This window comes from Mustelus asterias, chromosome 16 (genome assembly GCF_964213995.1).
Source record: "Mustelus asterias chromosome 16, sMusAst1.hap1.1, whole genome shotgun sequence".
Lineage (NCBI taxonomy): Eukaryota > Metazoa > Chordata > Chondrichthyes > Carcharhiniformes > Triakidae > Mustelus > Mustelus asterias.
Window position 1 is genome coordinate 99,166,958 of NC_135816.1, and position 26,322 is coordinate 99,193,279.

General features: G+C 52.1%; 1 protein-coding gene across 1 annotated transcript in view; it reads left to right on the forward strand.

The window, feature by feature from the left end:
* The window catches only part of LOC144505407 (T-cell differentiation antigen CD6-like), a 173,055-nt gene that overhangs the window by 120,316 nt on the left and 26,417 nt on the right, over positions 1-26,322 (forward strand). The window contains exons 4-10 of the mRNA XM_078231518.1: positions 1,898-1,957; positions 6,078-6,389; positions 8,660-8,974; positions 11,819-12,118; positions 16,077-16,133; positions 16,721-16,855; positions 24,924-25,034. Coding sequence (XP_078087644.1) covers positions 1,898-1,957; positions 6,078-6,389; positions 8,660-8,974; positions 11,819-12,118; positions 16,077-16,133; positions 16,721-16,855; positions 24,924-25,034 — 1,290 coding nt within the window. The remainder of the gene's footprint in view (positions 1-1,897; positions 1,958-6,077; positions 6,390-8,659; positions 8,975-11,818; positions 12,119-16,076; positions 16,134-16,720; positions 16,856-24,923; positions 25,035-26,322) is intronic.

Sequence of the window (26,322 nt, forward strand, 5' to 3'; positions counted from 1 at the left end):
TTACAGAGATAGGGAGGGTTGTAGGGGCTGGAGGAGGATACAGAGATAGGGAGGGTTGTAGGGGCTGGAGGAGGTTACAGAGATAGGGAGGGTTGTAAGGACTGGAGGAGGTTACAGAGATAGGGAACGTTGTAAGGACTGGAGGAGGTTACAGAGATAGGGAGGGTTGTAAGGACTGGAGGAGGTTACAGAGATAGGGAAGGTTGTAGGGGCTGGAGGAGGTTACAGAGATAGGGAACGTTGTAAGGACTGGAGGAGGTTACAGAGATAGGGAGGGTTGTAAGGACTGGAGGAGGATACAGAGATAGGGAGGGTTGTCGGGACTGGAGGAGGTTACAGAGATAGGGAGGGTTGTAAGGACTGGAGGAGGTTACAGAGATAATGAGGGTTGTAGGAGCTGGAAGAGGTTACCGAGATAGGGAGGATTGATGGGACTGGAGGAGGTTACAGAGATAGGGAGGGTTGTAGGGGCTGGAGGAGTTTACAGAGATAGGGAGGATTGTCGGGACTGGAGGAGGTTAGAGAGATAGGGAGGGTTGAAGGGGCTGGAGGAGGTTACAGAGATAGGGAGGGTTGTAGGGGCTGGAGGAGTTTACAGAGATAGGGAGGATTGTCGGGACTGGAGGAGGTTACAGAGATAGGGATGGTTGTAGGGGCTGGAGGAGTTTACAGAGATAGGGAGGATTGTCGGGACTGGAGGAGGTTACAGAAATAGGGAGGGTTGTAGGGACTGGAGGAGGTTACAGAAATAGGAAGGGTTGTAGGGATTGGAGGAGGTTACAGAGATAGTGAGGATTGTAGATTCTAGAGGAGGTTACAGAGATAGGGAGGGTTGTAGGGACTGGAGGAGGTCACAGAGATAGGGAGGGTTGTAGGGACTGGAGGAGGATACAGAGATAAGGGAGGATTGTAGGTACTGGAGGAGGTTACAGAGATAGTGAGGATTGTTGGGACTGGAGGAGGTTACAGAGATAGGGAGGGTTGTAGGGACTGGAGGAGGTTTCAGAAATAGGGAGCGTTGTAAGGACTGGAGGAGGTTACAGAGATAAGGGAGGGTTGTAGGGATTGGAGGAGGTTACAGAGATAAGGGAGGGTTGTAGGGACTAGAGGAGGTTACAGAGATAGGGAGGATTGTCGGGACTGGAGGAGGTTACAGAGGTAGGGAGAGTTGTAGGGACTGGAGGAGGTTACAGAGATAAGGGAGGGCTGTAGGGACTGGAGGAGGTTACAGAGATTGGGAGGGTTGTAGGGGCTGGAGGAGGTTACAGAGATAGGGAGGGCCATCGGGGCTGGAGGAGGTTACAGAGATAGGGAGGGCCATCAGGGCTGGAGGAGGTTACAGAGATAGGGAGGGCCATCGGGGCTGGAGAAGGTTACAGAGATAGGGAGGGCCATCAGGGCTGGAGGAGGTTACAGAGATAGGGAGGGCCATCGGGGCTGGAGGAGGTTACAGAGATAGGGAGGGCTGTCGGGGCTGGAGGAGGTTACAGAGATAGGGAGGGTCATCGGGGCTGGAGGAGGTTACAGAGATAGGGAGGGCTGTCGGGGCTGGAGGAGGTTACAGAGATAGGGAGGGCCATCGGGGCTGGAGGAGGTTACAGAGATAGGGAGGGCTGTCGGGGCTGGAGGAGGTTACAACACAAATAAGAATTTTAATAAAATGACTTTGGGGAATTGGGAACTGATGTAGGTCAGAGGGCAGAGTCAATGGGATTGGCTAACTGACGGAAGGGATCTGGGCAATCGACCTCAGGTCAGAGGTCACGGAATGGTCGGTCATGGAGAATGAGGTCAAAGGGCAGTGATAAGGAGCGGGCGATTGGGGGGATTGACGAGGGAGTGAGGTGGTCGTGAATTCCGCTTCTCTGTTGTGTTTACTCCACATTCTCTCCTGCAGATTCCAATCTTTTGGAGGTGACGCACCCGCCCACCGTGTCCGCAACCACCCCGGCACCTGGTAAGAACGATCTTGCGGCAGACTTCCCTCTGCTCATCCCTCTGCTTTACCACTGTAACCCTTCCCAGCAGCACCCGGACGATGCTGACTCTCTCACTGCCGCTGACACTGGCAGGGGGGGGGAGACAAAGGCCTGGTGTTCAGAGTCCGACAACGTGAAGGAGGCAAATGGCCTTCATAGCAAGAGGATTTGAGCAGAGGGATCGGGCATTGGTGAGGCCAGTTTTGGTCTCCTTATCTGAGGAAGGATGTCCTTAAAGTTGAAGCTTATTTATTAGTCACAAGTAAGGCTGACATTAACACTGCAATGAAGTGACTGTGAAAATCCCCAGTTGCCACACTCCGGCGCCTGTTCGGGTCAGCGTACCCTAAACAGCAAGTCTTTCAGACTGTTGGAGGAAACTGGAGCACCCGGAGGAAACCCACGCAGACACGGGGAGAATGTGCAAACTCCACACAGACCGTGAGCCAAGCCGGGAATCGAACCCAGATCCCTGGCGCTGTGAAACAAGGAACAATTAGCCCGCGCCGCTCCCTGGTCCAAACTAGACCACTCTTTTGTATCCCTCCATTCCCACTCCGTTCATATCGCTGTCTAGATAAGTCTTAAACGTTCCCAGTGTGTCCGCCTCCACCACCTTGCCCGGCAACACATTCCAGGCCCCCACGACCCTCTGTGTGAAATATGTCCTTCTGATATCTGTGTTAAACCTCCCCCCCTTCACCTTGAACCTATGACCCCTCGTGAACGTCACCACCGACCCGGGGAAAAGCTTCCCACCGTTCACCCTATCTATGCCTTTCATAATTTTATACACCTCTATTAAGTCTCCCCTCATCCTCCGTCTTTCCAAGGAGAACAACCCCAGTTTCCCCAATCTCTCCTGATAACCAAGCCCCTCCATACCAGGCAACATCCTGGTAAACCTCCTCTGTACTCTCTCCAAAGCCTCCACATCCTTCTGGTAGTGTGGCGACCAGAACTGGACGCAGTATTCCAAATGCGGCCGAACCAACGTTCTATACATCTGCAACATCAGACCCCAACTCTTATACTCTATGCCCCGTCCTATAAAGGCAAGCATGCCATATGCCTTCTTCACCACCTTCTCCACCTGTGAGGGTGTCCTGAGTGTGAGGGGACTGGGGCAAACCTACAGCTTTACTCCCCCATCAATGAGTAACTTCCCAAATGAATACTGAGATTGATATGATATGAACTGAGAATATTGTACTTTCTTGTTGATTGAGACTTTTCGCATTTGATTTTGATTTAATTTATTATTACCACGTGTATTGGGACACAGTGAAAAGTATTGTTTATTGCGCGCTATACACAGAGCATACCGTTCATAGAGTACATACGGGAGAAGGAAAGGAGAGGGTGCAGAATGTAGTGTTACAGTCATAGCTAGGATGTGGAGAAAGATCAACTTAATATAGGTAGGTCCATTCAAAAGTTTGATGGCAGCAGGGAAGAAGGTGGAAGAGAATAGGCGGGATTTTATGGCCTCACTCTTCCCGGAAAATCCTGCCCGAGGTCAGTGGACCTTCCCATTGTCCACCCCTCGCCCGCTCCGATTCTTGTGGCAGGCGGGGCGGTGAAATTCCGGCCATTGTGTCCGGGGTGCGTGGGGTCCTTAATTATGCTGGCTGCTTTGCCGAGGCAGCAGGAAGTGTAGACAGAGTCAATGGATGGGAGGCTGGTTTGTGTGATGGATTGGGCTGCATTCACAACATTTTGTAGTTCCTTGCGGTCTTGGGCAGAGCAGGAGCCCAGACCAAGCTGCGATACAACCGGAAAGAATGCTTTCTATGGTGCATCTGTAACAGTTGGTGAGAGTCGTAACTGACATGGCAAATTTCCTTGGTCTTCTGAGAAAGTAGAGGTGTTGTCACACAGGATAGTCCCGGGATAAAATACACATTATTTCATGTGTACGTGACTCACTTGATATGATCCTTGATTACAAGTACTCACTTGAATACCCCTGAGGGGCTAGTGACAGGGGGGATGTGGAGAGGATGTTTCCTCTTGTGGGAGAATCTAGGACTCGGGGTCACTGTTTAAAAATAAGGGGTCGCCCATTTAAGACGGGGAATTTCTTTCTCTCGGTGGGGGGTGAGTCGGTGGAGGCTGCGATGTAGCCGCTTCATTACCCATGGACACAAATCCCACAACGGTCGCTAATCTCACAAGAGGCCGAGATTGATGTTGATTGTGTCATTGGCAGGCTTGGCACTGCCAGTTCTGCCCTCAGCCTATCCTCCCAACCAGCCCGGTGTGAGGTTATACCGCCATGGAACACTGCTGGTGTACAAAAACAAGGGAGAGAGAGAGAGAGAGTGTGAGTGAGAGAGAGAGAGTGTGAGTGAGAGAGAGAGAGAGAGTGTGAGTGAGAGAGAGAGAGCGTGTGAGTGAGAGAGAGAGAGCGTGTGAGTGAGAGAGAGAGAGAGAGAGCGTGAGTGAGAGAGAGAGCATGCGAGGGTGAGAGAGAGAGAGAGAGAGAGAGACTGTGTGAGAGAGGGAGAGAGAGTGTGTGAGTGTGTGAGAGAGAGAGTGTGAGTGAGAGAGTGTGAGTGAGAGAGAGAGAGAGCGTGCAAGTGTGAGAGAGAGAGACTGTGTGAGAGAGAGAGAGAGCGTGCAAGGGTGTGAGAGAGAGAGTGTGTGAGTGTGAGAGAGAGAGAGAGAGACTGTGTGTGTGAGAGAGAGAGAGTGTGTGAGAGAGAGGGACAGAGAGAGAGAGAGAGAGCGTGCGAGGGTGTGAGAGAGAGGGAGCGTGTGAGTGAGAGAGAGAGTGTGTGAGAGAGAGAGAGCGTGCGAGTGTGAGAGAGAGAGAGAGAGACTGTGTGTGAGAGAGAGTGAGAGTGTGTGAGAGAGAGAGAGTGAGAGAGAGAGCGTGCGGGGGTGTGAGAGAGAGAGAGAGTGTGTGTGCGAGAGAGAGAGCATGTGAGTGAGAGAGAGAGAGAGAGCACGTGTGAATGAGAGAGATAGAGAGAGAGTGTGTGAGTGAGAGAGAGAGAGAGCGCGTGTGAGTGAGAGAGAGAGAGAGCGTGTAAGTGTGTGTGAGAGAGCGAGAGAGAGAGCATCTGAGTGAGAGAGAGAGAGGGAGATATGGATGGGGATAGAGGGAGATGTGGATGGGGAGAGAGGGATAGAGGGAGATGTGGATTGGGAGAGAGAGATAGAGGGAGATGTGGATGGGGAGAGAGTGATAGAGGGAGATGTGGATGGGGAGAGAGGGATAGAGGGAGATGTGGATTGGGAGAGAGGGATAGAGGGAGATGGGGAGAGAGGGATAGAGGGAGATGTGGATGGGGAGAGAGGGATAGAGGGAGATGTGGATGGGGAGAGAGGGATAGAGGGAGATGTGGATGGGGAGAGAGGGGTAGAGGGAGATGTGGATTGGGAGAGAGGGGTAGAGGGAGATGTGGATTGGGTGAGAGGGATAGAGGGAGATGTGGATTGGGAGAGAGGGATAGAGGGAGATGTGGATTGGGAGAGAGGGATAGAGGGAGATGTGGATTGGGAGAGAGGGATAGAGGGAGATGTGGATTGGGAAAGAGGGGTAGAGGGAGATGTGGATTGGGAAAGAGGGGTAGAGGGAGAAGTGGATGGGGAGAGAGGGATAGAGGGAGATGGGGAGAGAGGGATAGAGGGAGATGTGATGGGGAGAGAGGGATAGAGGGAGATGTGGATTGGGTGAGAGGGATAGAGGGAGATGTGGATTGGGAAAGAGGGGTAGAGGGAGAAGTGGATGGGGAGAGAGGGATAGAGGGAGATGGGGAGAGAGGGATAGAGGGAGATGTGATGGGGAGAGAGGGATAGAGGGAGATGTGATGGGGAGAGAGGGATAGAGGGAGTTGTGGATTGGAAGAGACGGATAGAGGGAGATGTGGATGGGGAGAACGAGAGAGGAGGAGATGGGAGCAGCTTCATGTGGAGCAGAAACACCAGTAGATGGGCTGAATGGCCTGTTTCTGTACTCAAGCCTCATTCCATGTCCTCACTTGCTGCTCCTTATCCATGCTACTTCCCGTGTTGTCCTGAATCCCGCCCTCGCTGATACAATGACCTGTTTTAATAACCTTCCCAATCTGGATGTCCTTGTTTGTGCAGAGGTGCCGGTGCGTGTTGTCAATGGGAGCAGCGAGTGTTCGGGCTGGGTGGAGTTGTTCCACCAGGGGGTCTGGAGGCCCCTGTGCCGCGAGTTCTGGGACAGCAAGGGGGCCGATGTGATCTGCCGGCAGCTGGGCTGCGGCCTGTCCCGCACATCCAACCACAGCGGGGACGGAGTGGGCCTTGCCCCCTTCTGGGTCAACCTGATGAACTGCACCGGGACCGAGGCAGAGTGGACCGACTGCCCGGGAGACATGCTCGCTGCCGACCAGCTGTGTGACCGCAATCTCACCGCCGGCCTCGTCTGCGCAGGTAAGTGACGAGACCTCGGCACAATGGGAAGCCGAGGGAGGTGGTAAAGGAGGGAAGGAGAGAAAGAGGGAACTGATGGAAGAAAGGATTGGGTGGAAGTACGGGACTCCTGTGACCAGTTTTGGCCCTTATCAAAGGAACGATATACTGGCATTGGAGGCAGTCCAACGTAGGGTCACTGGGATGCTTCAGGGAGGCGATGGCCTGGTGGTGTTATCGCTAGACTATTAATCCAGAAACTCAGCTGATGTTCTGGGGACCCGGGTTCGAATCCCGCCACGGCAGATGGTGGAATTTGAATTCAATAAAAAATATCTGGAATTAAGAATCTACTGATGACCCATTGTCGGAAAAACCCATCTGGTTCCTTTAGGGAGGGAAATCGCTGTGCTTACCTTGATCTGTCCTACGTGTGAGAGATAGTTAGAGAGATAGAAAGATAGAAACAGACAGAGATGGAGAGAGAGATATAGGTCGAGTGAAAGAGAGTTAGATAGAGAGAGAGAGATGGAGCGAAAGATGGTGAGAGTCTCCAGAGCCACAGTGAATGTGACTCTTATCTGCCCTCAGGCAACTAGGGATGGGCAATAAATGCTGGCCAGCCAGCGACGCCCGTGTCCCAGGAATGAATAATAAAAATTCCCTTATCTAAGGAAAGGTATGCTGGCTTTAGCGGCAGCCCGGGAAAGGTTGATCCCGGGTAGGGAGGGATTTTCTCATGAGGAGAGGTTGAGTAGGTTGGGTCTGTACTCATTGGAGTTTAGAAGAATGAGAGGTGACCTTATTGAGACATACCGGATTCTCAGGGGGTTTGAGAATCAACAGAGATGAGGAGGAATTTCTTCTTTCAGAGGTTAGTGAATGTGTGGAATTCTTTACCGCAGAGAGCTGTCGAGGCTGGGTCACTAAGAGTGTACAAGCCTTAGATAGATAGATTTTTAATCATAGAATCCTACTGTGCAGAAGGAGGCCATTCAGCCCATCGCGTGCAGCGACCACAATCCCACCTAGGCCCTATCCCCATAACCCCATGCATTTCCCCGAGCTAGTCCCCCTGACACTAGGGGGTAATTTAGCTTAGCCAATCCACCTAACCCACACATCTTTCAGACTGAGGGAGGAAACCGGAGCACCTGGAGGAAACCCACGCAGACACGGGGGGAACGGGCAGACTCCGCACAGACAGTGACCCAAACCAGGAATCGAACCCAGGTCCCTGGCGCTGTGAGGCAGCAGTGCTAACCACTGTGCCATCGTGCCAGGAATCGAGGGTTATGGGGATAAGGCGGGAAAGTGGAGTTGAGGATTATCACATCAGATCAGTCATGATCTCATTGAATGGTGGAGCAGGCTCGATGGGCTGAATGGCCAACTTCTGCTCCTGCGTCATATGGTCTTCCAGATCTTTGCTGTCACACTTGGTCAAATGTTACCTTGGTGTCAACGCTCCCCCCACCCCCGCCCCCGCCCCCACCCCCACTTCCCAAAACAAATATCTGCTGAGGCTGGGATGAACTGCCCGTTTCTAGACGGAGACTGATTGAGTTGTTGCTGGATAAGGTTATGAGGGGTTATGGGGCCCCAATGAGTCGCTGGGATTAAGCCACGGGTCAGCTACAATCTGATTAAATCCTGCAACTGGCTTCAGAGGCAGAATGGCCTCTTCCTGTTCCAAGGTAGATTTGTCCCTCTATCCCTATGATCCCATTATCCTAAAATAATATGACCCAAGGAACCCATGACCCCTTCACCCTGTGATCCTATGACTATATGACCCTATGACACATGATCCTATATCCTTATGACCCCATGACCCATTGACCCTATGACCCCATGGCCCAATGGTGCTATGACCCCATGACCCAATGACCCTATGACCCCATGGTCCAATGGCCTATGACCCCATGAACCAATGACCCCATGGTCCAATGGCCCTATGACACATGATCCTATATCCTTATGACCCAATGACCCCATAACCCAATTACTCCATGACTCTATGACTCCATGAACCTATGACCCCATGACTCTATGACCCTATGACACCATGGCCCAATGACCCCATGGCCCAATGGCCCTGTGTCCCTTAGACTCTATGAGCCTTTATTCCTGTGACCCAATGACCCTCGATCTGGATTGAACTATAACCCTGTGACCCTCTCGTTCCCACACTGTTATGATCCTATGAGCCAATGTCACTATGACCTTAAACCTGATGTTGTTTTAACTGGTGACCCCTGACCCCGGCCATGTTTCAATCTCTTCCTCAGAGCACAAGGAGGTCCGTCTGGTGGGCGGGGGCAGCCGCTGCGCCGGGAGAGTGGAGATCAACTCGAATGGGACATGGGGGACGGTGTGTGATGATACCTGGGACCTCCCGGCCGCCTCGGTGGTCTGCAGACAACTGGGCTGTGGCTCAGCCATCTCTGCAGTCAACGCCTCAAGCTTTGGGCAGGGGGGAGGTCCCATCTACATGGATGAAGTACGGTGCAGCGGCAGCGAGGCTTACCTGTGGCTCTGCCCATCTGAGCCGTGGCTCCAACATGACTGTGGTCATAAGGAGGATGCCGGCGTGGTGTGTTCTGGTAAGCAGACATTTTCTCCTTCACATCCTGTTGTTTTCTCCATGACAACTCCACACAAAGTGTGCTTCCTGTCGGTGCTGCTTGACTTCCTGTTGGGAGATTTGGGCCCTTAATATGAGTGCTGTGTTGCTATGGGGAGAGTAGGCCTGTGTTGCTATGGGGAAAATGGGCCTGTGTTGCTCTGACGAGAATGGGCCTGTGTTGCCAAGGGGAGAATGGGCCTGTGTTGCCAAGGGGAGAATGGGCCTGTGTTGCTCTGGGGAGAATGGGCCTATGTTGTTGCCATGGGGAGAATGGGCCTGTGTTGCTATGGAGAGAATGGGCCTGTGTTGCTATGGAGAGAATGGACCTGTGTTGCTATGGGGCTAATGGGCCTGTGTTGTTATGGTGTGAATGGGCCTGCATTGCTATGGGAAAAATGGGCCTGTGTTGCTATGGCGAGAATGGGCCTGTGTTGCTATGGCGAGAACGGACCTGTGTTGCTATGGCGAGAATGGACCTGTATTGCTGTGGCGAGAATGGGCCTGTGTTGTTGCTATGAGGAGAATGGGCCTGAGTTGCCATGGGGAGAATGGGCCTGTGTTGCTATGGGGAGAATGGGCCTGTGTTGTTGCTATGGGGAGAGTGGGCCTGTGTTGCTCTGGGGAGAGTGGGCCTGTGTTGCCATGGGGAGAATGGGCCTGTGTTGCTATGGGGAGAATGGGCCTGTGTTGTTGCTATGGGGAGAATGGGCCTGTGTTGCCAGGGGGAGAATGGGCCTGTGTTGCTATGACGGGAATGGGCCTGCATTGCTATGGGGAGAGTGGGTCTGCGTTGCTATGACGGGAATGGGCCTGTGTTGCTATGGGGAGAGTGGGTCTGCGTTGCTATGGGGAGAGTGGGCCTGTGTTGCTATGTAGAGAATGGACCTGTGTTACTATGGAGAGAATGGGCCTGCGTTGCTATGGGGAGAGTGGGCCTGCATTGCTATGGGGAGAATGGGCCTATGTTGATATGGGACTTGGGATCTATTGCTGAGGGAGTTGGGCCCTTGGTGCCTTAGGGCCAGGCCCGATGTGGGAACAGGAGATCCATGCTGTTATGGCGGGGGGCTGATCGAGGATTGGTTCCATCACTATGGTGGAATGGGCCTGCATTGCTGTGGTCAGGGGCTCGGTGTTACTATGGGGCAGGGGCTCAGTGTTGCTGTGGTCAGGGGCTCAGAGTTACTATGGGACAGGGTTTCGGTGTTGCTATGGAACAGGGGTTCGGTGTTGCTATGGGGCAGGGTCTCGGTGTTGCTATGGAACAGGGGTTCAGTGTTGCTATGGAACAGGGGTTCGGTGTTGCTATGGGGAGGGGTTCGGTGTTGCTATGGGGAGGGGCTCGATGTTGCTATGGGCAGGGGCTCAGTGTTACTATGGGGCAGGAGCTCGGTGTTACTATGGGGCAGGGGCTCGGTGTTGCTACGGGGCAGGAGCTCGGTGTTACTATGGGGTAGGAGCTCGGTGTTACTATGGGGTAGGAGCTCGGTGTTACTATGGGGCAGGAGCTCGGTGTTGCTATGGGGTAGGAGCTCGGTGTTGCTATGGGGTAGGAGCTCGGTGTTGCTATGGGGCAGGGGCTCAGTGTTGCTACGGGGCAGGAGCTCGGTGTTGCTATGGGGCAGGGGCTCAGTGTTGCTACGGGGCAGGAGCTCGGTGTTACTATGGGGTAGGAGCTCGGTGTTACTATGGGGTAGGAGCTCGGTGTTGCTATGGGGCAGGAGCTCGGTGTTGCTATGGGGTAGGAGCTCGGTGTTGCTATGGGGTAGGAGCTCGGTGTTGCTATGGGGCAGGAGCTCGGTGTTGCTATGGGGCATGGTCTCGGTGTTACTATGGGGCAGGAGCTCGGTGTTGCTATGGGGCAGGAGCTCGGTGTTGCTATGGGGCAGGAGCTCGGTGTTACTATGGGGCAGGAGCTCGGTGTTGCTATGGGGCAGGGTCTCGGTGTTACTATGGGGCAGGGGCTCAGTGTTGCTATGGGGCAGGGGCTCAGTGTTGCTATGGGGCAGGAGCTCGGTGTTACTATGGGGCAGGAGCTCGGTGTTGCTATGGGGCAGGGTCTCGGTGTTACTATGGGGCAGGAGCTCGGTGTTGCTATGGGGTAGGAGCTCGGTGTTACTATGGGGCAGGAGCTCGGTGTTGCTATGGGGCAGGGTCTCGGTGTTACTATGGGGCAGGAGCTCGGTGTTACTATGGGGCAGGGGCTCAGTGTTGCTATGGGGCAGGGGCTCGGTGTTGCTATGGGGCAGGAGCTCGGTGTTGCTATGGGGCAGGAGCTCGGTGTTGCTATGGGGCCGGGTCTCGGTGTTACTATGGGGCAGGAGCTCGGTGTTGCTATGGGGCAGGAGCTCGGTGTTGCTATGGGGCAGGAGCTCGGTGTTGCTATGGGGCAGGAGCTCGGTGTTGCTATGGGGCAGGAGCTCGGTGTTACTATGGGGCAGGGGCTCAGTGTTGCTATGGGGCAGGAGCTCGGTGTTGCTATGGGGCAGGGGCTCAGTGTTGCTATGGGGTAGGAGCTCGGTGTTGCTATGGGGCAGGAGCTCGGTGTTGCTATGGGGCAGGAGCTCGGTGTTGCTATGGAACAGGGTCTCGGTGTTGCTATGGGGCAGGAGCTCGGTGTTGCTATGGAACAGGGTCTCGGTGTTGCTATGGGGCAGGAGCTCGGTGTTGCTATGGGGCATTAAAGCCTTCACTGTTGATGCGTCATTATATCTCCCCAAGATCGCATTGGTTACGTAGTGATCTCACAAGGACAGAAACCCTGACATGTTTACATCGGGAAATTGAATGTTTTCCTTCTTCCCCTGTTGTTTCTCCACAGGGCACCGGCAAATCCGATTGATGGGGGGCCCCAATCGCTGCTCGGGACGGGTGAGCGTCCGTGACCGGGGCACGTGGGGCACTGTGTGTGACACCATCTGGAATCTGACCCTTGCCCACGCGGTCTGTCAGCACCTGGGCTGTGGCAACGCCTCGAGTCTCGACACCTCCTACCAGCTGGCCGGCGAGCACAGGTGGCGCGACATGTGCCGACCGGGCACCATGGAGATAGTCGACTGCATCCGACCACTGCCGCCTGAGGCGTGTGAGCCAGATAGTGCTGCTGGCGTGATCTGCACCGGTAAAACTGCCCTCGGGATGCGTCCAATTCCTTGTTAAATCTCCATTAGTGAAGTAACAGAGAGGGTCGATGAGGGTAGTGCGGTGGATGTTGTGTATATGGACTTTGAATAGGCAGGTCACAAATTATCACGCGGTAGGCAAAGTTAAAACTCTTGGGATTATACGGGCAATGCCAGCATGGGTACGCGATTGGCTCAGGGAATACAAAACAGAGAAGAGCTGTTTTTCGGCCTGAAGCGAGGTGTACCCAGTATTGGGGTATTTGCACCACTGCTATTTTTTAATGTATATTGAAGCCCTGAGTGGGCATTGGGTGGTCCCGTCCACCACGAGACCTTGGGGTAGTCCGTCACATTTTCCCAGCCCCGGTCTTGGGTCCACAGGGCATCATCTGAAAGCTGGTGAGGGTCCGAAGGGAAATTTACAAGGATGTTGCCACCCAGGACGGGAAAGTCAGAGCTACGAGGAAAGATGGGATGGGTTGGGGTCATTCTCCTCGGAATGGACGAGGCTGAAGGAGAGTTGATTGAGGCTTACAAAATTGTGAGGGGTCCTGGATAGATTGGAGGGTAACAGGACTCCAGCAGAGATGTCAGGAGGTGGGGCGGGGTAAAGGGCGGAGTATAGATTTAAAGTGATTGGTGGAAAGATGAGAGGGGAGACTTGGAAATATCTTTAAACCCAGAGGCCTGGCGGGGAGGGGGGGAGGCGGAGCGGGGGGGGGGGGGGGGGGGGGGGGTGCGGGGGGGGGGGGGGGGGGTCACTCCCAGAAAGGGTGATGGGGGGGCAGAGACCCTTAACTCGAGTGAAGAGACCTGTGGGGAGAATGAGAAGGGGGAATGTGAACAGCGTGGATTAATTTGAAAGGCCAAGTTCACAATTTATTTATTATTGTCACAAGTAGGCTTACATTAACACCGCAATGAAGTGACTGTGAAAATTCCCCCGAGTCGCCACACTCCGGCGGCTGTTCGGATACACTGAGGGAGAATTTAGCACATCCAATGCACCCTAACCAGCACATCTCTGGAGTGTAGGAGGAAACCCAGGTTTCCTCCGGGTGCTCCGGTTTCCTCCCACGCTCCAAAGATGTGCTGGTTAGGTTGATTGGCCATGATAAATTGACCCTAGTATCAGGGGAATGGCAGGGTAAATATGTGAGGTTGTGGGAATAGGGCCTGGGTGGGATTGTGGTCGGTGCAGACTCGATGGGCCGAATGGCCTCCTTCTGCATTGCAACATGAAGCACCCGGAGGAAACCCACACAGACACGGGGAGAACGTACAAACTCCACACAGACAGTGACCCAAACCGGGAATTGAACCCGGGTCCCTGGCGCTGTGAGGCAGCAGTGCTAAACATTGTGCCGCTCCACAGGAGTGCAGGAGCAGAGAGAGAATTGGGGTTGCAAGTACACGGATTGTACAAACATGCACACAAACTAGGAGCAGGAGAAGGCCACTCAGCTCCTCAAGCCTGCTCCACCATTCAATAGGACCATGACTGGTCTGATTCGAACCTCAGCCCCACATTCCTGCTGACCACCCCCCCCTCCCGCCCCCCCCCCGCCGAATAGGCTGACTGCCTTTGACATTGAGCCATCATTTGACCGAGTGTGGCATCAAGGAGCCCCAGCAAAACTGGAGTCAATGGGAATCAGGCAGAATCCCTCCACTGGTTGGAGTCACAACTGGCACAAAGGAAGATGGTTGTAGGAATTGGAGGTCAGTCATTTCAGCTCCAGGACATCCTCAGGTTGTGTCCGAGACCCAACCATCTTCAGCTGCTTCATCAATGACCTTCCCTCCATCATAAGGTCAGAAGTGGGGATGTTCGCTGATGATTGCACAATGTTCAGCACCATTCTGTGACTCCTCAGATACTGAATTGTCCGTGTCCAAATGCAACAAGATCTGGACAATATCCAGGTTTGGGCTGACAAGTGGCAAGTACCATTCGTGCCACACAAATGCCAGGCAATGACCATCACCAATAAGAGACACTCTAACCACCGCCCTTTGACATTCAGTGGTATAACCATCACTGAATCCCCCACTGTCAACATCCTGGGGGTTACCATTGACCAGAAACTCAACTGGATCCAGCCACATAAATCCTGTGGCTACAAGAGCAGGTCAGAGGCTGGGAATACTGTGGTGAGTAACTCACCTCCTGACTCCCCATCTACAAGGCACAAGTCAGGAGTGTGATGGAATCCTCCCCATTTGCCTGGACTGCTGTAGCTCCAACAACACTCAAGAAGCTCGACACCATCCAGGACAAAGCAGCCCCGCTTGATTGGCACCCCATCCAAAAACATTCACTCCCCCCACCACCGACTCTCAGGGGCAACTGTGTGTACCATCTACAAGATGCACTGCAGGAACTCACCAAGGTTCCTAAGGCAGCCCCTTCCAAACCCACGACCGCTACCATCTAGAAGGTCAAGGGCAGCAGACACCTGGGAACACCACCACCTGGAGGTTCCCCTCCAAGTCACTCACCGTCCTGACTTGGAAATATATCGGCTGTCCCTTCACTGTCGCTGGGTCAAAATCCTGGAATTCCCTCCCTAAAGGCATTGTGGGTGTACCTACACCTCAGGAACTGCAGCGACTCAAGAAGGCAGCTCAGCACCACCTTCACAAGGGGCAGTTAGGGATGGGCAATAAATGCTGGATTAATGCTGGCACTGGGGTAGACTGTAGGGGAGTGAGGGACAAAGCTCCAAGGCACCGGAGGAGTTGACCCTCCTGCTTTTGGAATGAAATTCACTGCTCTGCATGATGTAAGCCCTTCTTAGTTTTAAACACCTGAATGAAATCACCCTTTAACCTTCTCTGTTCCTCCAGTCTCTCAACATTCATTGAAATTCCTCAGTTCCTGCTTCCATCCCGGCCAGTCTCCTCTGCACCCACACTTGCTAAGGCTATAGGAGGCACTAGTTAGCCCACACCCGGAAGAGCAGGAACAGTTTTGTGCCCCATACCTAAGGGAAAATCCAAAGAAGGTTCACTAGGATTATCCCGGGAATGCAGGAATTTTCTTATGGGGAGAGGTGGCGTTGGTTTTAGAGTCGTAGAGGTTTACAGCATGGAAACAGGCCAGTCGGCCCAACTTGTCCATGCTGCCCAGTTTTTACCACTAAACTAGTTCCAATTGCCCATGTTTGGCCCATATCCCTCTATACCCATCTTACCCATGTAACTGTCTAAACGCTTTTTAAAAGACAAAATTGTACCCGCCTCCACTACTACCTCTGGCAGCTTGTTCCAGACACTCACCACCCTCTGTGTGAAAAAATTGTCCCTCTGGACACTTTTGTAACTCTCCCCTCTCACCTTAAACCTATGCCCTCTAGTTTTAGACTCCCCTACCTTTGGGAAAAGATGTTGACTATCTACCTCATCTATGTCCCTCATTATTTTATAGACCTATATAAGATCACCCCTCAGCCTTCTACACTCCAGGGAAAAAAGTCCCAGTCTATCCAGCCTCTCCTTATAACTCAAACCATCAAGTCCCGGGAGCATCCTAGTAAATCTTTCCTGCACTCTTTCTAGTTTAATAATATCCTTTCTATAATAGGGTGACCAGAACTGTACACAGTATTACTCCAAGTGTGGCCTTACTAATGTCTTGTACGACTTCAACAAGACATTCCAAGGGAGATATTTGTACACTGACTGGTGTCTCTCAGTCCTCTCCCTCTCTCAGGGAGTTATCTGTACACTGACTGGTGACTCTCAGTCCTCTCTCTCTCCCTCAGGGAGATATCTGTACGCTGACTGGTGTCTCCCAGACCTCTCTCTCTCTCTCAGGGAGATATCTGTACACTGACTGGTGTCTCTCAGTCCCCTCTCTCTCAGGGAGGTATCTGTACACTGGCTGGTTTCTCTCAGACCCCCATTTGTTGGATATATATTCACTAACGGTTATTATTTATTGTATTTCAGGCTCAATTTATTTGACGGAATCTCCAATCAATGTCAGCAATGCGTGGATGACAACAGGTACAGTGTGTGAGGGACCTTGCTGGAGAAGGTTGTCCAGTGATCCCTGGGTTAGAGAGAGAGAGGGGAAATCAGCCAGGATTCCTGCTCCTGATCCCTGTCCAGTGATCTTTTGGTTAGAGAGAGAGAGGGGAAATCAGCCAGGATTCCTGCTCCTGATCCCTGTCCAGTGATCTCTGGGTCAGAGAGAGGGGAAATCAGCCAGGATTCCTGCTCCTGATCACTGTCCAGTGACTCCTGGGTCCTGGGTTAGAGAGAGAGAGAGAAAATTAGTCAGGGTTCCTGCTCCATAACTCTGTCTCGCACCCTACCCACCCTCACCTCCCCCCCGTACTTGCTGAAATATGTGCAGGTGAGGGCAGAATTGGGCAGTGATGCCTCTGCAGTTGAATATCCCATCGTCAGGGGAAGATGCTCTGTGTTAGTTGATGGAGGAGTCAGGGTGCTTCTGGGCCTGGGGTCAGTGGAAGGGGTAGGGCCTGCGGGTGTGGAAAGAGGGTACACAGGAGGTGGGGACGCTCCCCAGAGAGACGGCTCGTGAATAACCTCCTCTATCTCATTCTCTCTCTCTCCCAATCTCTTACCAGCTCCAGTACGAGTGGAAGGGAATGGACGACCCCGGGAAGAATTCCTGCTCCTTGTCATCGGCCTGCTGGTCCTCTGCCTGATCATTCTGGGCATCCTCTTTGTGGTCAACCACTTCAAGATGCGGCGGAGAATGGGTATCAGTCTATCAATCATTCCCCTGGCCCCCCCGCGATATTGATAGCACGCACCGTGAATGCTGCAATTCCAATTCTGTGGTCGGTGTTCGACAGAGTACAGACCTGTACATAACTAGCCCACGTTTGCAAGACCCAAAACAAAATGGCTGCTACTGGGCGTGATTAAACGATGGGACAGCACTCAATGAGCATTCCTGAGTGCGCTGGCCACCAATTTAAGAAAATCAGTCGAGCTGGTGATGTGGCTTATTTATACGTACTCCATGCAGAATCTTCATAGAAACTTTACAGTGCAGAAGGAGGCCATTTGGCCCATGGAGTCCTACCGACCGCCACTCCATCCAGGCCCCATTCCTGTAACTCCACATATTTACCCTGCCAATCCCCTGACACTAGGGCCAATTTAGCTTGGCCAATCAACCTAAACCGCACGTCTTTCAGACTGTGGGAGGAAACCGGAGCACCCGGAGGAAACCCACGCAGACATGGGGAGAATGTGCAAACTCCACACAGACAGTGACCCGAGGCCGGGAATTGAACCCAGGTCCCTGGCACTCTGAGGCAGCAGTGCTAACCACTGTGCCACCGTGTCCGGCTGATGACGCGGCCTATTTATACGTACTCCATGTCACCTGTATTCACCCTGCAAAAGGGGGGTTTGTGGGGGGGGGGGCGGAGGTGTGGTCATGGGGCATAGTTTCCCCATTGCTTTCTCTGGGACAACACCTCATGTTAAGACCCAGGTTGGAAACTCCAAGGTGTTTTATGAAGTTGGCCTGGACCCTGGGTTTTACATTTGATTTTGTCATGAGGGTGAGCATGAGATATTTCACTCCAGGTACAATTCAAGTGACCCACCAGGGAGCTTTTACCAAAACAAAGTTGATTTAAGAACACAGTTAAAACATAATAAAAAGAATTGGAATACTTTCACCAATTATAAGAATCAAACACAGTGTAACTCCTACCAGCCAGCTATCTCTGTTGTTCCAAGTCAAACACCATCCCACAGACACACACCTCTCTTCAGACTCGGCACAGAAACAAGTCTGCTCACGTGATGCTGGATCTTGCAGCTTTTTAACCCCACCGTGAATTGGTTCTTTGGATGTTGGATCAATTCTCTGAGGCTCTGGAGCGCTCAGCAAGTCTCTGGAGAGAGAGAGACAGAGACACGGCCTTCTTGGTTAAGGGAAGGACAGGATTGGCAGCTTAATGTTCCAGGATACAGATGTTTCAGGTGGGATAGGGGGGGGATGTAAAAGGGGTGGGGGAGTTGAACGACTGGTTAAGGAGAATATCACAGCTGCACTGTGGGAGGACACCTCGGAGGGCTCATACAACGAGGCAATATGGGTAGAGCTCAGGAATAGAAAAGGTGTAGTCACAATGTTGGGGGTTTACTATCGGCCACCCAACTGCCAGCAGGAGATTGAGGAACAGACATGTAGGCAGATTTTGGCAAGATGTAAAAGTAGCAGAGTTGTTGTGGTGGGAGGTTTTAACTTCCCCGATATTGACTGGGACTCACTTAGTGCTCGGGGCGTGGATGGAGCAGAGTTTGTAAGGAGCATCCAGGAGGGCTTCCTGAAACAGTATGTAGATAGTCCAACTCGGGAAGGGGCCATACTGGAGCTGGTATTGGGGAATGAGCCCGGCCAGGTGGTCGATGTTTCAGTAGGGGAGCAGTTCGGGAACGGTGACCAGAATTCAGTAAGCTTTAAGGTTCTGATGGATAAAGATAAGTGTAGTCCTCAAGTTAAGGTGCTAAATTGGGGGAAGGTTAATTACAACAATATTAGGCAGGAACTGAAGAATGTAGATTGGGGGCAGATGTTTGAGAGCCAATCAACATCTGGCATATGGGAGGCTTTCAAGTGTAAGTTGATAAGAATTCAGGACCGGCACATTCCTGTAAGGATGAAGGATAAATATGACAAGTTTCAGGAACCTTGGAAAGCAAGAGATATTGTGAACCTCATCAAAGAGAAAAAGGAAGCATTTGTCAAAGCTCAGAGGCTGGGAACACACGAAGCAAGTGTGGAATACAAGGAAAGTAGTAAGAAACTTAAGCAAGGAGTAAGGAGGGCTAAAAGGGGCCATGAAAAAGCATTGACCAGCAGGATTAAGGAAAATCCCAAGGCTTTTTTTATATATATAAAGAGCAAGAGGGTAGCCAGGGAGAGGGTTGGCCCACTCAAGGACAGGAGAGGAATCTATCAGTGGAGCCAGAGGAAATGGGTGAGGTATTAAATGAGTACTTTGCGTCAGTATTCACCAAAGAGAAGGACTTGGTGGATGATGAGTCTGGGGAAGGTTGGTAGATAGTTTGAGTCATGTTGAGATCAAAAATGAGGAGGTATTGGGGTTCTTGAGAAACATTAAGGTAGACAAATCCCCAGGGCCTGATGGACTATACCCCAGAATACTGAAGAGAGGCAAGGGAGGAAATTGCTGGGGCCTTGAGAGAAATCTTTGTATCCTCACTGGCTACAGGGGAGGTACAGTAAGAAGTCTCACAACACCAGGTTAAAGTCCAACAGGTTTATTTGGTAGCAAATACCATTAGCTTTCGGAGCACTGCTCCTTCGTCAGATGGAGTGGTCTCTGTTCTCAAACAGGGCACAGACACAGAAATCAAATTACAGAATACTGATTAGAATGCAAATCTCCACAGCCAGCCAGGTCTTAAATGTACAGACAATGTGGGTGGAGGGAGCATTCAACACAGGTTAAAGAGATGTGTATTGTCTCCAGACAGTACAGCTTGTGAAATTGTGCAAGTCCAGGAGGCAAGCTGTGGGGGTTACTGATAATGTGACATAAATCCAACATCCCGGTTTAGACCGTCCTCATGTGTGCGGAACTTGGCTATCAGTTTCTGCTCAGTGACTCTGCGCTGTCGTGTGTCGTGAAGGCCGCCTTGGAGAACGCTTACCTGAAGATCCAAGGCTGAATGCCCGTGACTGCTGAAGTGCTCCCCCACAGGAAGAGAACAGTCTTGCCTGGTGATTGTCGAGCGGTGTTCATTCATCCGTTGTCGTACATTGCATGGTTTCCCCAATGTACCATGCCTCGGGACATCCTTTCTTGCAGCGTATCAGGTAGACAACGTTGGCCGAGTTGCAAGAGTAGGTACCGTGTACCTGGTAGATGGTGTTCTCACGTGAGATGATGGCATCCGTGTTGATGATCCGGCACGTCTTGCAGAGGTTGCTGTGGCAGGGTTGTGTGGTGTCATGGTCACTGTTCTCCTGAAGGCTGGGTAGTTTGCTGCGGACAATGGTCTGTTTGAGGTTGTGCGGTTGTTTGAAGGCAAGAAGTGGGGGTGTGGGGATGGCCTTGGCGAGATGTTCGTCTTCATCAATGACATGTTGAAGGCTCCGGAGGAGATGCCGTAGCTTCTCTGCTCCAGGGAAGTACTGGACGACGAAGGGTACTCTGTCCACCGTGTCCCATGTTTGTCTTCTGAGGAGGTCGGTGCGGTTTTTCGCTGTGGCGCGTCGGAACTGTCGATCGATGAGTCGAGCGCCATATCCTGTTCTTATGAGGGCATCTTTCAGCGTCTGGAGGTGTCTGTTGCGATCCTCCTCATCCGAGCAGATCCTGTGTATTCGGAGGGCTTGTCCGTAGGGGATGGCTTCTTTTACGTGTTTAGGGTGGAAGCTGGAGACGTGGAGCATCATGAGGTTATCCGTGGGCTTGCGGTACAGTGAGGTGCTGAGGTGCACCTCCTCAGAAGACAAACACGGGACACAGTGGACAGAGTACCCTTCGTCGTCCAGTACTTCCCCGGAGCGGAGAAGCTACGGCATCTCCTCCGGAGCCTTCAACATGTCATTGATGAAGACGAGCATCTCGCCAAGGCCATCCCCACACCCCCACTTCTTGCCTTCAAACAACCGCACAACCTCAAACAGACCATTGTCCTCAGCAAACTACCCAGCCTTCAGGAGAACAGTGACCACGACACCACACAACCCTGCCACAGCAACCTCTGCAAGACGTGCCGGATCATCGACACGGATGCCATCATCTCACGTGAGAACACCATCTACCAGGTACACGGTACCTACTCTTGCAACTCAGCCAACGTTGTCTACCTGATACGCTGCAAGAAAGGATGTCCCGAGGCATGGTACATTGGGGAAACCATGCAGACGCTACGACAACGGATGAATGAACACCGCTCGACAATCACCAGGCAAGACTGTTCTCTTCCTGTGGGGGAGCACTTCAGCAGTCACGGGCATTCAGCCTTGGATCTTCAGGTAAGCGTTCTCCAAGGCGGCCTTCACGACACACGACAGCGCAGAGTCGCTGAGCAGAAACTGATCGCCAAGTTCCGCACACATGAGGACGGCCTAAACCGGGATGTTGGATTTATGTCACATTATCAGTAACCCCCACAGCTTGCCTCCTGGACTTGCACAATTTCACAAGCTGTACTGTCTGGAGACAATACACATCTCTTTAACCTGTGTTGAATGCTCCCTCCACCCACATTGTCTGTACATTTAAGACCTGGCTGGCTGTAGAGATTTGCATTCTAATCAGTATTCTGTAATTTGATTTCTGTGTCTGTGCACTGTTGGAGAACAGAGACCACTCCATCTGACGAAGGAGCAGCAAGCTCCGAAAGCTTATGGTATTTGCTACCAAATAAACCTGTTGGACTTTAACCTGGTGTTGTGAGACTTCTTACTGTGCTTACCCCAGTCCAACGCCGGCATCTCCACATCATGACTACTACAGGGGAGGTCCCAGAGGATTGGAGAATAGCCAATGTTGTTCCTTTGTTTAAGAAGGGTAGCAAGAATAATCCAGGTAATTACAGGCTGGTGAGCCTGACATCAGTGGTAGGGGAATTATTGGAGAGGATTCTTCGAGACAGGATTTATTCCCACTTGTAAATAAGTGGACGTATTAGCGAGAGGCAACATGGTTTTGTGAAGGGGAGGTCGTGTCTCACTAACCTGATCGAGCTTTTTGAGGAAGTGACAAAGATGATTGATGAAGGTAGGGCAGTGGATGTTGTCTACATGAACTTCAGTAAGGCCTTTGACAAGGTCCCTCATGGCAGACTGGTGCAGAAGGTGAAGTCGCATGGGATCAGAGGTGAGCTGGCAAGGTGGATACAAAACTGGCTCGGTCAAAGAAGACAGAGGGTAGCAGTGGAAGGGTGCATTTCTGAATGGAGGGCTGTGACAAGTGGGGTTCCTCAGGGATCAGTGCTGGGAACTTTGCTGTTTGTAATATATATTAATGATTTAGAGGAAAATGTAACTGGTTTGATTAGTAAATTTACGGTTGACACAAAGGTTGGTGGATTTGCAGAGAGTGATGAGGACCATCAGAGGATACAACAAGAAATAGATCGGTTGGAGACTTGGGCGGAGAGTATGGCAGATTGAAGTTTAGTTCGGTCAAATGTGAGGTAATGCATTTTGGAAGGTCTAATACAGATAGGAAATAGACAGGAAACGGCAGAACCCTTAAGAGTATTGATAGGCAGAGGGATCTGGGTGTACAGGTACACAGGTCACTGAAAGTGGCAACGCAGGTGGAGAAGGTAGTCAAGAAGGCATATGGCATGCTTGCCTTCATCGGCCGGGGTATTGAGTTTAAAAATTGACAAGTCATGTTGCAGCTTTATAGAACTTTAGTTAGGCCACACTTGGAATATAGTGTTCAATTCTGGTCAGCACACATCCAGAAGGATGTGGAGGCTTTGGAGAGGGTACAGAAAAGATTTACCAGGATGTTGCCTGGCATAGCATTAGCTATGAGGAGAGGTTGGAGAAACTTGGTTTGTTCTTACTGGAGCGACGGAGGTTGAGGGGAGACCTGATAGAAGTCTACAAGATTATGAGGGGCATGGACAGAGTGGATAGTCAGAAGCTTTTTCCCAGGGTGGAAGAGTCAATTACTAGGGGTCACAGGTTTAAGGTGCGAGGGGCAAGGTTTAAAGGGGATGTACGAGGCAAGCTTTTCCCGGCTTGGGTCACTGTCTGTGTGGAGTTTGCACGTTTTCCCCGTGTCTGCGTGGGTTTCCTCCGGGTGCTCCGGTTTCCCCCCACAGTCCAAAGATGTGCGGGTTAGGTTGATTGGCCATGCTAAATTGACCCTAGTGTCCGGGGGATTAGCAGGGTAAATATGAGGGGTTATGGGAATGGGGCCTGGGTGGAATTGTGGTCGGTGCAGACTCGATGGGCCGAATGGCCTCCTTCTGCACAGTAGGGATGGTAAGGATAAAGAACACATCGACAGATATGATAGTGACTTTTAAGGGGAGTCCTGACAAGTAGATGAATAGGATGGGAATAGAGGGATATGGCCCCCGGAAGGGTAGGGGATTTTAGTTCAGTTGGGCATCATTGTCGGTGCAGGCTTGGAGGGCCGAAGGGCCTGTTCCTTGCTGTAATTTTCTTTGTTTTTTTGTTCTTTTTTCTGCCGCCAGCTTCTGAGAACCGAAACTAAAACTTAGACTTTCCTGTGGAAAAAGATATCCCCAGGCATATCACCTGACCTGTCATTCATTTCCAAATCAAGTTTCACTCCACAATCCCCAAAGGGTCATAAAACCCCCAGAACACTGCATTAGGCCAGATTAAAATAGACATGGTACCAGTTATACTGCCTCAACAGGAATAAAGGACACCAGTCACAGACAACACGGCGCCAACAGAATCCAATAAGGAACATAATTAACATACATTTCTTAAAATATCCTCACACTCAGCCAATCAGAGTCGTATTGCCAAGTGATCAGTTCCCTTTTCCCTTGGAGAATGAATAGTTGTGATTGTTTGAAATTTTGTTTTCTTGCCTTTGTCCTGGAACACGATAAAGTTTCCCCCGCCAAGACACTCACCACCCTGACTTGGAAATATATCGGCCGTTCCTTCACTGTCGCTGGGTCAAAATCCTGCAACACCCTCCCTAACAGCACTGTGGGTGTACCTACACCTCAGGGACGACAGCGGTTCGAGAAGGCGGCTCAGCACCACCTTCTCAAGGGGCAACTAGGGATGGGCAATAAATTCTGTGCCCAGCCACCGACGCCTGTATCCCATAAAATAATTCTTAAAACCAGCCCGAGCAACCATCTCCTTCTTGAAGTTCCAAAGTCCTCAGCCTCCCGTCCGACCCCCTTCTCAGACTCACCAGCCGTCCCCTCACTGACAACAACAACTCGGTCCTTCATTAGTAAAGCACCCCCACTGTGGGGAAGCTCCCTGAGGAACGAGACTGACACTCGCGCCACAGAGGAGGTGTAAACACGTCGGAACAAAAAGAACTCAGTCAAAGCTCGGGGTCCCTGACAGGGTGGATGTGGAGAGGATGTTTCTTGTGGGAGAATCCAGAACTCGGGGTCACTGTTTAAAAATAAAGGGTCGCCCACTGGAGACGGAGATGAGGGGAATTTCTTTCTCTCGGGGGGGAACGAGTTTCTGAAATGAAGTGAGAGTGATCGTATTCAGAGGGCATGGTTTGATTTGATTTATTATTGTCACATGTACTGGTATACAGTGAAAAGTATTGTTTCTTGTGCGCTATACAGACAAAGCATACCGTTCATAGAGTACATAGGAGATAAGGAATGGAGAGAGTGCAGAATCTAATGTTACAGTCATAGCTAGGGTGGAGAGAAAGATCAGCTGAATACAAGTTGGTCCGTTCAAAAGTCTGACAGCAGCAGGGAAGAAGCTGTTCTTGAATTGGTTGATTCGTGACCTCAGACTTTTGTGTCTTTTTCCCGAGGGAAGAAGGTGGAAGAGAGAATGTCCGGGGTGTGTGGGGTCCTTAATTATGCTGGCTGCTTTACCGAGGCAGCAGGAAGTGTAGACAGAGTCAATGGATGGGAGGCTGGTTTGGGTGATGGATTGGGCTACATTCACTACATTTTGTAGTTCCTTGCGGTCTTGGGCAGAGCAGGAGCCATACCAAGCTGTGATACAACCAGAAAGAGTGCTTTCTATCTGTGGATGTTGGTGAGAGTCGTAGTGGAGATGATGGTTGATGGACGTGTGGGAATTGTGAACTGCTCATTCTCTGATTACAGTGATGCGCCTCAGCCAGTCGAGCCAGAACAACACAGCCGTCACCACGAATGAGTACAGAGAGATGTCCATCACCCCAAACACCAACAACACCAAGCCCCCTGCACGGACCGGTATGTACCCAATGCCATGAGAGGCACTGCCCCTCACCAAGGCAGCAACCGTGGGCGGGGCCTCCATTTTACACTCAGTACTGACCCTCTGACAGTGCAGCACTCCCTCAGTACTGACCCTCTGACAGTGCAGCACTCCCTCAGCACTGACCCTCTGACAGTGCAGCACTCCCTCAGCACTGACCCTCTGACAGTGCGGCACTCCCTCAGTCCTGACCCTCTGACAGTGCAGCACTCCCTCAGTACTGACCCTCTGACAGTGCAGCACTCCCTCAGCACTGACCCTCTGACAGTGCAGCTCTCCCTCAGCACTGATCCTCTGACAGTGCAGCACTCCCTCAGTACTGACCCTCTGACAGTGCAACACTCCCTCAGTACTGACCCTCTGACAGTGCAGCTCTCCCTCAGTACTGACCCTCTGACAGTGCGGCACTCCCTCAGTACTGACCCTCTGACAGTGCAGCACTCCCTCAGCACTGACCCTCTGACAGTGCAGCACTCCCTCAGCACTGACCCTCTGACAGTGCGGCACTCCCTCAGCACTGACCCTCTGACAGTGCAGCACTCCCTCAGCACTGACCCTCTGACAGTGCAGCACTCCCTCAGTACTGACCCTCTGACAGTGCAGCACTCCCTCAGTACTGACCCTCTGACAGTGCAGCACTCCCTCAGTACTGACCCTCTGACAGTGCAACACTCCCTCAGTACTGACCCTCTGACAGTGCAGCACTCCCTCAGCACTGACCCTCTGACAGTGCAGCACTCCCTCAGCACTGACCCTCTGACAGTGCAGCACTCCCTCAGCACTGACCCTCTGACAGTGCAGCACTCCCTCAGCACTGACCCTCTGACAGTGCAGCACTCCCTCAGTACTGACCCTCTGACAGTGCGGCATTCCCTCAGTACTGACCCTCTGACAGTGCAGCACTCCCTCAGTACTGACCCTCTGACAGTGCAGCACACCCTCAGTACTGACCCTCTGACAGTGCGGCATTCCCTCAGCACTGACCCTCTGACAGTGCGGCACTCCCTCAGTACTGACCCTCTGACAGTGCAGCACTCCCTCAGTACTGACCCTCTGACAGTGCGGCACTCCCTCAGTACTGACCCTCTGACAGTACATCGCTCCCTCAGTACTGATCCTCTGACAGTGCGGCACTCCCTCAGTACTGACCCTCTGACAGTGCAACACTCCCTCAGCACTGACCCTCTGACAGTGCAGCACTCCCTCAGCACTGACCCTCTGACAGTGCAGCACTCCCTCAGTACTGACCCTCTGACAGTGCAA